The sequence below is a fragment of the Macrobrachium nipponense genome, chromosome 23 (genome assembly GCF_015104395.2).
Source record: "Macrobrachium nipponense isolate FS-2020 chromosome 23, ASM1510439v2, whole genome shotgun sequence".
Lineage (NCBI taxonomy): Eukaryota > Metazoa > Arthropoda > Malacostraca > Decapoda > Palaemonidae > Macrobrachium > Macrobrachium nipponense.
The window spans coordinates 65,496,459-65,508,958 of NC_061090.1; the positions used below are offsets into that span (position 1 = coordinate 65,496,459).

At 33.3% G+C, this 12,500-nt stretch overlaps 1 protein-coding gene across 1 annotated transcript in view; it reads right to left on the reverse strand.

Moving 5' to 3' along the window:
• Positions 1 to 12,500, reverse strand: part of LOC135196805 (kin of IRRE-like protein 1) — a 277,078-nt gene that overhangs the window by 81,068 nt on the left and 183,510 nt on the right. Inside the window, exon 2 of the mRNA XM_064223597.1 lies at positions 6,139 to 6,177. Coding sequence (XP_064079667.1) covers positions 6,139 to 6,177 — 39 coding nt within the window. The remainder of the gene's footprint in view (positions 1 to 6,138; positions 6,178 to 12,500) is intronic.

Below are 12,500 nucleotides of genomic sequence, written 5' to 3' on the forward strand. Positions count from 1 at the left end.
CCACTTGCAAAAGAGGGGGAGGAGGAGGAGGAGGAGGAGAAGGAAATAATGATGATAATAATGTGGAATGTTGAAGGTTCACTGAGGCAACTTCGTGGTAATTGAAATATTAAAGAGGAGCGGGTGATAGACGAATGTTTGTGTTTGTGCTGTATCTATGTGAATGATTTTTTTATCACATAAATACGTGATTCGTATACATGGATTAATTAAGCTACGAATGTCCTTTTTAACATCCAGCTCGCTCTACCTGGGAAAGGATATATTTTCATATATGTTAAGCCATGGGGAATTATTTAGTTGATCAAGACGACGAAATTATTATCACTGTATATATATATATATATATATATATATATATATATATATATATATATATATATATATATATATATATATAGATATATATAATGCCACGCAAAAACGAACAATAATAGAGAGAGAGAGAGAGAAAGAGAGAGAGACTGATCGATTCAGTCATTCATACATAAAGCTGATTCAAGGAGCGTACCATTGGAGCAAAAATAACCTGTGCCATATTTCCTTGTACCTTCCTCATGGGGTCCGCAACGAGAGAGAGAGAGAGAGAGAGAGAGAGAGAGAGAGAGAGAGAGAGAGAGAGAGAGAGATTTATGACGTCGACATTCATACCGCAAGAGTACCCCCATCCCAAAGGGAAACAGATTGCATGCAAATGACTCCTTTGCATGGTTCATGCAAAGTGGAGACTGATTTACATTGCAAATATTTGCAAAAATACGTCACGACGATTGGGTTTCACTGTAGAGCGTTCTCGCACAAACTGTTTACGTTGTTGCCGTTTGTTTTATCCTTTTTTTTTATTAAAATATTTTTATCCGCATGGCAAAATTTTTTTTTTTTGTTGCAAAAATAGTACAAAAGGAAATGCAAACGTGTTTATTATATATATATAATCTATATATATATATAATATATATTATATATATATATAAATCTGGATGAGCTTTGCTAATAGGTGTTATGTTACATTTTTGGTACTTGGAAGGTGGACCTTATTCATTATTATTATTATTATTATTATTATTATTATTTATTATTATTATTATTATTATTATTATTATTATTATTGGAACAAACCCACAGAAGCCTTTCATATGAAATTCCAGCTTCCAAAGAATATTATGGTGTTCATTAGAAAGAAGCAACAGAAGGTAAAGGAAAATACAAAGAATAGGGAGCGCGAAAAAAAAAAACTAACTAATAAACAAACAGATAAAATGCAAGTAAATTATTAATATGCAGGTGAATTGTATCAATATAATAATGTGTATATCTCGATATATATATATATATATATATATATGTATATATATATATTTTATATATATATATATTATAATATATATACTATAATATATATATATATATATATATATATATAATTATATATTATATATATGTATATAAAATTATAATATATTTTTAAATTTTTTTCTGCTTAGCATATTGACGACAACACTTTAGTAATTATATATATATATATAATATATATATATATATTATATATATATAATATAATATATTAATAATATATATATTTATATATAAATATATACATATATATATATATATATATATATACCATATATATTATATATATATATATATATAAATATATATAATAATATATCATATATATATCTATATTTATATTTTATATATTTCTTTGGTTAGCAGATGACGATAAATTTAGTAATTATATATATATATATAGTATAATATATATAATATATATATATATGTGTGTGTGTGTGTGTGTGTGTGTGTGTGTGTGTGTGTGTGTGTGTGTATATATTGTTTTCCCCTCAAATCAGGGGCCTAATTACTCACGGAAGGTTTCGTGCTATTTTGTAGCGAATTGCACCTTCACTTTTAATTGGCTTATGCATTCGTTACGATCATGCACTCTATTCGTTCAAATATCGCAAAAGCGAAAAGAATATTTAACAATAGCAACGAATCCCCCATAAATTTTACAGAAAATGAGAAAAGCTACAAGAGAAAAAATGGCAAATATGAAAAAGGTGTGATAAAAGGTATCGACAATTTAATATTGCCTGCCACTGGTATTTGGCACTATCAATATTCTGCTGAATATTTATTGTATTATAACTGGTATTCTATTTACATATGTTTCGGGGATGGGTTGTCTTTGAATGCAGCGTGGCAAGTGTATATAATACAGTTATATATATACCCGACTTGGGAATCAAGTAGACCGGAGGAGTTTATTTGAAGTATACTCATGGTAGCATTGGTCTTGAAACGGAGAGGCTGACTCGCATTGATCCCTCCAAAGAAAACCAACCATTTAGTAGCTTTCTGTCAAAGAAAGCAATTGGGAGAGCAATTTGTCCGTCCCTTCCGTCGGTACTTTGTCAGTCAGCACTCAGATCTTAGAAACTACCGCGGCTAGAGGGCTGCAAATTGGTATGTGGTTCATCCACCCTCCAATCATCAAACATGCCAAATTGCAGCCCTCTAGCCTCAGTAGGTTTTATTTTATTCAAGGTTGAAGTTAGCACAGGCCAACACCGAGCAGTGGCAGAAAGTTTCATGGGCCTCAATTATCCGTTGTGCAGAAAATTCGATTGGGCCGAAGGAGATTCGGCGTTTTTTTAATTTATTTATTTATTTTTTTGTTAGTTCCCAGCAAACGCCAAATTGACGGGTCACATCCCCCCCCCCCCCCCCCCCCCCCCCCCCCCCCCCCCCCCCCGGCGGGGACGCTAACAAGTTACTCTATTTCATTCGCCTGCAATTCCTCTTGCACCTTGAAGGTGAAGTGTGAAGACGGTCTATTCACCAACAAGGTCGTTGCGACACCTGAGGAGGCCTGGGTGTAAGTGTGTAAGTGTGCGGTGGGACTTGAATCTTGAAGAGCAAGCGAGCTGCATCTAATTATCTTCTTTTATTAAATTTTATTTCTTATATCGTGAATGGATGGTTTGCGTATGGGCTTGGATATGCCGTAGTCGTTTTCTATTTTATGCTTTTATATATATATATATATATAGTATATATCCTATATATATATATAATATATATATATATATTTATATGCGTAGAAAAACATACAAATATATATATATATATATATATATATATATATATATATATATATATATATATATATATAAATATATTGTATATATACAATGGCGTAATGAAATACATAAAAATTCGCGCAGGATACACTGAGACAGACTTCTTCTCTGTCGTGAATATTGGATATTTGAAAATGTTTACATCGGCACAAACTGAAAGAGTAAATCTTTTGCATGACGCGTATTTGCCAGGATATCAACAATTTAATTCTGTTGTGGTTGAGGCCGAGTTAGAGTTTTCCCTGTCCTCAGGCGCAGAGTCTTAAATGTCAAATTTTCCCGGAGAAATAATTAGATTTTTGACGGCGAAGGAGAATATCTTTTTCGACCGCAAACTTTTAATTAAATGACATTGCTTTTTTTGTACCACGTAAGTTTTGCCGCCTCGCTCGTCTCCAGCAACATGTAATGAGTAGGTAAATTCATCTTTGCGAAATATATATTTCGTTTCGTCGTTATTGATAGAATTGAGGGAATCAAAAGGAAAGTCACAATTATCTGTTAGAATGCAAATGATTCTTAATATTATGGACGTTATCCATTTTGTTATACCTTTTTCGTCTGAAGCAACGTGTAGTAAAAATGAAATTCATGTTTACAAAATAGAAACCGTTCTATTGTTATTGATTAAAATTGGAAGGTTAAAAGGAATGCCACAATGACGTTATTAGAATGCCTGTTAGAATTAACATTACAAACGGGAACTAATTCTTTTGCTGCCTTTTGGGTCTCAAGCAACATGCAAAAAGTAATGGAATTCGTGTTTAAGAAATAGAAATCGTTCCATCGTTATTGATAAGAATTGGAAAATTACTAGAACTCTCTCAATTACGTATTACAGTGCCAATGCGAATTAAGATAAAAAGAATACAGGCAACAGCAAGTGGTAATTAATCTAATAATTTATAAAGTGCCATAATGAAAATTGACCCAGATTATTATTAATTCGGTTGGTGTTATCGTAAAGAGACGAAACGACAAAACAAATTACAGCCTTGAAAATGAACGTGTTTCCTTTTACAGATATAGCACAAGTTGAAAAGTAAATAAGGAAACAGTATGATCTTTTTACAATGAAATTTTAGAAAAATGTGAAAGGATTTCGAAACCTGGCTCCTGATAGAAGATTCATCTCCTTCCGGGTAAAATCATAAGAAGACAAAAGAATAACTGATTTTGTGACCGGCAAGAAACAAATAAAAAGTGCGCCGAAAATCGAGTTTTTGTACAGCGTCTAATGCTGTATAAAACTCTCAGCCGTGACCCATGAAACGTTCTGCTAAGGCCCGGTGGTGGCATGATCCGGGCAAACTTTAATCTTAAATGTAATGAAAACTACTTAGGCCAAAGGGCTGTAATTTGATATGTTAGATGATTGGAGGGTGAATGATCAACGTACCAATTTGCAGCCCTCTAACCTCAGTCATTCTTGAGATCTGAGGACGGGACAGAAAAGGCGAGGACGGACAGACAAACAGAAACCTACAGTGTTTTCCGACGGTAATAAAATCATGACGTAAAATAAACCCTTCTCTAGACAAAAACGTGTAGTGGCCGAAAAAGGAAAAGAAAATGTCAGGAGGCGAGAGAAAGAATTTCATTTATTTATTTTTTTTCGACAAACAATTTTAATCAACTAAATTATTTGCTAAGGCTGCTGTGTTCGGTCGACAGGGCGGGAGGGAGAAAAAGATTGCGATGCCCCGGGGAGTTGAGGAGGAGGAGGAGGAGGAGGAGGAATAGTTCCAGTAACAAAATTTCGCGGCCAATTGCGGTTTGTTCCCCAGCTCGGAAGGTGTAAAAATATTTATATCTCTAAAAGTTATTGGGAGTTGTTTTTTTTTTCTTTCTTTTTTGCTCCGCTTTTATCTGTTTTCTGTTTTTGGCCTGTTTTTACGTACGTTTTTGTTTGTAATTATGTGTAAGATTTCCATATAAACACTTCAATTATTTTCATGAACGGAAAAGTAATTTATGCCATTCTTTTCGTTTATAATTTTTCCACTCTAATGCTTTGGTTACTTTGTAATGTAATTTTGTATGGAAAGCTGTGTAAAAAAAAATTACGTTTCTTCATAATGCATCGAAGATTCCATCGTTTTGTTTATGTTTATTTAAAATATATTTAATCACTGCAAACAAATAGGTTAACTGATCTCATAGTCACCAGATATTAATTAATCAAGGATAAAGTGGTTTTAAAATGTTTAATTATGACTTTCCATCAATTTGACCTGTAATGAATATTAATTACATTTGTCATCATTTTCCGGAAGGATCACAAATTACCAATCAGTCTTTTGGGAACAGTTTTGAACTGTGAGTGTTTTTGTTTGATAAAAAAGGTAAAAAAAAGATCATTGTTCGTAAATTGAGCACTTAGTTTAATGAAATTTTCTTGTTAATTTTGCAAAAGCTAAGCTGGACAGCAGAAAAATCTTAATCAAGCGTTCTTAATAAGTTTGTAAAGGACTAAACTGTAAAAAATAATAATCTTAAAATAATAAAATCATTGTTCTTAAATTGGGCACTTAGTTTGAGGAAGTCTTATTTCTTCTAATTTTGTAAGAGCTAAACTGGACAACAGAAAAATCTTAATCAAGCGTTCTTAATAAGTTTGTAAAGGATTAAACTGTAAAGAAATATGTTAGTATCTGAAAATAATGAAATCATTGTTCTTAAATTGGGCACTTAGTTTAAGGAAATGTTCTTGTTAATTTTATAAAAGTTAAGCTGGACAAGAGAAGAAAATATTAATCAAGCGTTCTTAATAAGTTTGTAAAGGACTAAACTGTGTAAACAATCGTATTGCCTAACCATTCTCTTCACCTTGTTATTATTTTTTTGATCGAAGATAAAATCATTAATCTTAAGAGCAAAATACTAATGAGTACAGATCGAATATTGACCACACAAGTAGCAGTGTTCTTCGCATGGTATAGAATTATCGTAAATGCTAATAAGGAATATAAACGGCTTCTTAATTTACCTCCATCGTTGATTGTAGACACGTCATATGGCGCCGTACCTGGAACAGAAAGTATTATGAGTACATAATGTATATGAGTACATAATGTAATGCATAAGCATAAGTAAAAGGTCTGACATTCTATTAATATAAATAAATTGTCACTTCTTGTATAAAGCCTATTGTACAGATAGGATGCTGGAAAGTTCAGTACTAGAGAGAAAGAATGAGGTTTTCCTAATGCAATGTTTTTTTTTTCTTTTTCGTAATTTTTTGACATAAAATATAGAAGAGCTCTTCAGTACGTTTTAAATAAACGGGACTTACAAAGTTTTGGGTACAATGGAAACTTGATCAGTTTAGGAAAGATAAAGTGCCGATGAACGCTATAAACTAAAGAAGAAACTTGAAAAAGAAAACAGCAAACAAGATATTTTAGTTCGATGTTATTCTAGCAAAAAAAAAAAAATAAATAAATAAATAAAATAAAAAATAAATGTGAGATTTATAGACGGTCAGGGTGCATTATAAATTTTTTGTTAATCTTTCTTTTCTGGTTTAATGCAACTGGAGAATAAATGTCAACTCCTGTCCATCGTAGTTCGTAGTTTCTCGTGACTTTTAAGAAACTTCCCAACCTCTTTCTTTGTCATGTATCTTCGCTTTAAAGATTCACAGGCAAAATTAACTTTACACTTCACTTCGACCCGGCAATTCAGGACCTGTACTTTTTTTATAATTTAAAGTTTCAAGGATTAGGATGTCTCAAAGACTAGTTAGTCCATTCGAGGAGACATCGTGTGCTCACTTATCTGTAAGAGCAGGTTTTATTGTGCATTCACAGTGTCGTAATGATTCTGTCTAGCTTTCTTTTAAACTCTTCCACATTGTTGCTGTTTACAACTTCTGATGGTAGCTTATTCCACGTGTCACATATCTTGTATGTAAAGAAGTTCCCGCAATGGGATGTGTTGTATCTCTTCAGTTCTAGATTCCATCCATTATTTCTTGTATGGTTGGGGAGTAATGTTAAAGACTATCATTATAATTATAATATGAATTTTGATTTCTTATGAACGAAGATCACCCGATCCCCCACAAAACGAAAAGAAAAAAAATAATAACAGGTGGATGTTTGGAAGTCTAATCATACTAGCTATTCATGCATTAAGGCAAACGCTCTAGTAAATTAGAATGTGTTATTTGTTAGACGTCGCCACACTTTATTATTATAAAAGAAAATATCAGCATTTATAAGCCGTTTGCAAGTTTCAATTTATTTCTCCTCAAAGGTCACATATAAGACGAGAGAGAGAGAGAGAGAGAGAGAGAGAGAGAGAGAGAGAGAGAGAGAGATCACACTGAACATTCCACAAGCAACATCAGAAAACAGTAGATTGCAGACTGGAGAGAGAGAGAGAGAGAGAGAGAGAGAGAGAGAGAGAGAGATAAAACACCCTTACGGATGGGGTTATTCAAAGACAGGCCTCTTTACACCGGAATGGAACGAACTTAGGCCTCTCCCGAATTCAGCCAATAAGAAGGAAAGAGCGAAAGGTCGATTGGTATGATAAGTGAAGACCCATGAAAAGTCAGTTCGTATCCGGTCACCAAAATCACCCCCAAAATATCTCACGATTTTTCCTTTGAACCTTAAAAGATTGAGGGGAATGGCCTCAGAAACGACGTTACGTTTTGCGTGGATCAGGAGAGAGAGAGAGAGAGAGAGAGAGAGAGAGAGAGAGAGAGAGAGAGAGAGATGGAAAATAGAGAAAAACACTGGCAATTCTATTTCCAATCTCGCAATAGCATTAGAGAGAGAGAGAGAGAGAGAGAGAGAGAGAGAGAGAGAAGAGATTTGCAACCTCGCGATAGCAATAGATTGCAGACATGAGAGAGAGAGAGAGAGAGAGAGAGAGAGAGAGAGAGAGAGAGAGAGATTTGCAACCTCGCGATAGCAATAGATTGCAGACATGAGAGAGAGAGAGAGAGAGAGAGAGAGAGAGAGAGAGAGAGAGAGAGAGAGAGAATAATTGTAATAATAATAAAGAGTTATAACGAATAAAGTGTAGCAAAACGCTGTATAAAACACAACCATGAAGATACGAAGATTGATTGACCATTTCGTGCGTTTTTTTCCAATAAAAAGAGTTTTATAACGAATAAAGAATAGGAAGACGATGTATAGAACACAAACATGAAGATACAAAGATTGATTGGCCATCTCGTGTGTGTGTGTGTGTTTTATTTTTATTTTCTATTTTTTTTACGTTATTTTCCGAAGCTTATGAAAGGACTTCCTCCATGTTGGTTTACCGTGGACCATCTCTTAAAAAGGAGCTTCGCTCTAAACCTTGTTTGAGAATGATTTCATTCCAAAATCCTTCCGATTTCTGAGACTCTCCAGGACTTAAAACTTTGCCAGTAAACCTTAAGTATTTACCCTCATCCTGTTTCGGGGCCTTGGCTGTTATTAGGGAACTTCGAGATAAAACGATATTGGGATGAAAGCAATTCTTCTTATTTTTATGAACATTTTAAGATAATCGAATGAAAAGCGATATTTTTTAAGGTTAGGAAATCTTCGAATGATAGCTGGGATGAAAAAGAAACCTTATTTCCTTCAACGTTTTAATTATATCGAATGAAACGCGACATTTATTACAGTTAGGAAATCGTAGTTTGATAAACATTCAAAAAATAATCGAATGAAAAGCAATATTTATTAAGCTTAAGAAATCTTAGTTAGTTAAAGATTTTATAATTATCTCATGAAAAGCTATATTTTTTTAAGTTAGGAAACCTTTGTATGATAACTGGGATAAAAAAAATTAAACTTATTTCCTTGAAATACTTTGAAATTATCGAGTCTTAGGATGATAATTGGGATGAAAGAAACTTTTATTTTTCTAAAAATTTTAAAACAATCGAGTGAAAAGCAGAATGTTTTAAAGTTAGGAAATCTTAGTACTTTAATGAATCTTAGTAATGGATGTTTTAAAGTTAGGAAATCTTAGTACTTTAATGAATCTTAGTAATGGGATTTGCATTGAGACAGAATCCTCTGTTGTAATTTAATGAATCCAAACTAAATCTAGATTAGGATGAAAAACTTTTTTATAAACATTTTGAAATAACCAAATGAAAAGCGGAAAGTAATAACGTTCAGTATATTTTTTAGTATGTTATTGATTCGTAACTAATTATTCTTTATTTAGAGATTCAGATTAAAAACCTTTTTTATTTTTTATAAATATTTGAAAATAATCGAATGAAAGTAAGAATGTATTAAAGGTAGGAAATCTTAGTATGATAATTAATCTTAAGTGATGGGATTGGCTTTGAGACAGAATCCTTAGCCTTAATTTATTTAGAGAACTTCGGGATTATAACAAGATTGGGATATAAGAAAATAAGTTTAATTTTTTATAATATAAAGTAATCTAGTGAAAAAAAGAACGCATTAAAGTTAGGTAGTTTTAGTATGATAATGAATCTTTGGTAATGGTTTTTTTATTGAGACAGTAGAAGTCGTAAGTGATGTTAAAATAAATGAAACAAAACAAGGCGTAATCCCACCTCCATCTTACTCTGAAAGCGTGCAAGATTTTCCCGGCGCGTATAAGTTGTAAACATTATATTCCTAAACTTTAAACGTAAATTAAAACGTGCTAAAATATGCGGTCAAATGGAACGTGGTTAAACCAACGAAAATTACAATAAACTCACAATATTTTATATGAAATAATTTTTCTGTACTGTTTTTAACATTTTCATTTTATAAATAAATCATAACTATCCTATCCTAAAATTCCTGTATCTTTAGCTCAACGCGAAACATTTTTTCATATCTGTTTAGGCTCTTCTATAGACCTTTCCTAACTGGCCCCACCCCAACAACAACAACGAAGTAGTTTGTAATCTTACTCCCCGAGTAAGCGAAAAATCTAAAAGCAGCCAGAATCATTGATAGAGTTAAAGATCTAGCAGAAATTGATTTAAAGTAATAAATAAAAAAAACTCATGATTTTATCAAAATCATGACATTTCCATATCAAAAGGAGAAGTGGATTTAAAACAATACATCAGAGAACTCATGATTTTATCAATATCAAGACATTTTGAAATCAAAGAACTCATGATCATGATTTTATCAATATCAAGACATTTCGAAATCATCATGATCTTGTGAAAATCAAGACATTTCTATATCAAAGGTCAAATTGATTTAAAACAATAAATCAGAGCTCATGATTTTATCAACAACAAAACATTTCGAGATCAAAGGACAAATTCATTTAAAACAATAAATCAAAGAACTCATGATTTCATCAACAAGACATTTCAACATCAAAGAATAAATTCATCGGGTATGACAGATTGATAATTAACTTCTGGAGATAAGTAGACATTCACCAATCACCCAGAGTATCCTGAAAAGGTGTTTGTATGTACGCAGTGGGATACCTTTCACTTCCTTTCAGTCTAAAATACCCATGGGTGTAGATCTGATCATCCCTTGGGGCAAAGTAAATTCATTTTAACGTCCATGCTTATTTGTGTGGGGGAGGGGGGGGGTGGTTGGTTAGTGCCATCATTGCACCTGATGCGGTGCACTTTGTGCATTAGTTACAACCCATTTCATTCCTTTTATCGTACCTCCATTCACATTTTCCTTCCTCCAACTTACTCTCCACCTTCTAACTATTTCATAGTGCAACTGCTCTGAGGTTTTCCTCCCGTTACATCTTTCAAGCCATTTTACCCTCAATTTCCCTTTCAACGTCGAACGACCTCGTTGGTCCCAGCGCTTGTTTGGCCATTGCCATAATTTTTAAAATGATAATAATAATAATAATAATAATAATAATAATAATAATAATAATAATAATAATAATAATAATAATAATAATAATAATAATAATAATTAGTTGGGAAAAACTCTCTATCAACTGAGGTCAATATGTCTTTAGTATGGTACTGATTTTCCATTGTTCCCATGTTAATAACTATGTCCAGTCAATGTTAATTACTGTTTCATTATCATATTTGTATGTGTTCATGTTAATTTGATCATGTTCTCTATATTATATTTTTGTTCGTTACCTTGTATGTTATTATATCATTTAATGGCCATATTTATTTCATGTTACATTTCATTTTATAGTTTAGGTTATTTTCCGAGTTCTATTTATTTCATATTTCATATATCATATTTCATGTTAAGATTTCTTTTTCATTTCTTCATGTTATTATTCTTTATGGCCATGCTCTTTCATTATTCAATTGCATTTTTTATAGTTCAAAGGTTTATTTTATTCCGAAGTTTGTATTCATTTCAGTAATTTCATATTTCACATATATTTCATTTTATATTTCCTGTTATACTTCTTCAAGGTTATTATTCTTTATGGCCATGCTTTTTCACATTCAATTTCACTTCACCCAATCATCTCATATATATTGTCATGACATAAATTAAACATCAATAAGGAGAATGTAAATGGAAGTCAGTATTTCAACATATTTATTACAAAAAGAAAAATTATGACATAAAACTTACCAAATCATTGAATATTAAGAAAATAACTAAAATACAATTTATTATTAAAAATAACATTCTATTTATTTATTTACAAATTGTTGACAGTCACTCCATTGATTCGGGTTCAATGTCCTCCTTGCCACCTGGAGAGATGGTCAAGTCGTAGGTGGGTGGATCCTCTGAGGCAGTAGGTTTCGGTGTCGAAATACTGGCGCCAGGGGTAGGGGGCCGCAAGTCTCCCAAGAGACTGTTGACCAACGGCGACAGCGAAGAAGTGGAAGGCCGAGGAGAGAAGTTTAGTGGTGTCAAACGTCCACTGGGGAAGAATGACGGTGTCGCTACCCGTGTTGCCTGTGTCGAGTACACCTGATGAGATACCTACTGCTGTTGAAGGTGGGGATCATAAAAGAACACTGGTTGGGGTTGAGACGCGAACCACTGGTGTGGTGATCCCCGAACCGGTTGCACTGCAGAAGCTGTCGAAGTTCCGGGTTTGGTCTGCGTTTCTTTATCAACTCGTGGGGGCATCCAGTGGGAACAACCCCCACGAGCCATGGCCTCTTTCGTCATGGCATCCTCTTCCTCGGGTCCCTCCAAACTGTGACAAAGCCTGGTGACTTGCTCGGAGAACGGCTTCTGGTATCATCGAGGCACTTACTCCAAGCGTTGAGTCAAGTACTGGACGAACACAGTGATGTCACGATGCGTACTGTCCTGTGCTTGTGGCATCAGTGTGTTTATGCTTGTCATAATCTGGGTCAGTTGAGTCTGCAGTCCTTCTGTAGAGTCAACTGTGTTGGCAGATAGCCATCGGTCCTCAGGCAAGTTGGTCGGTCTC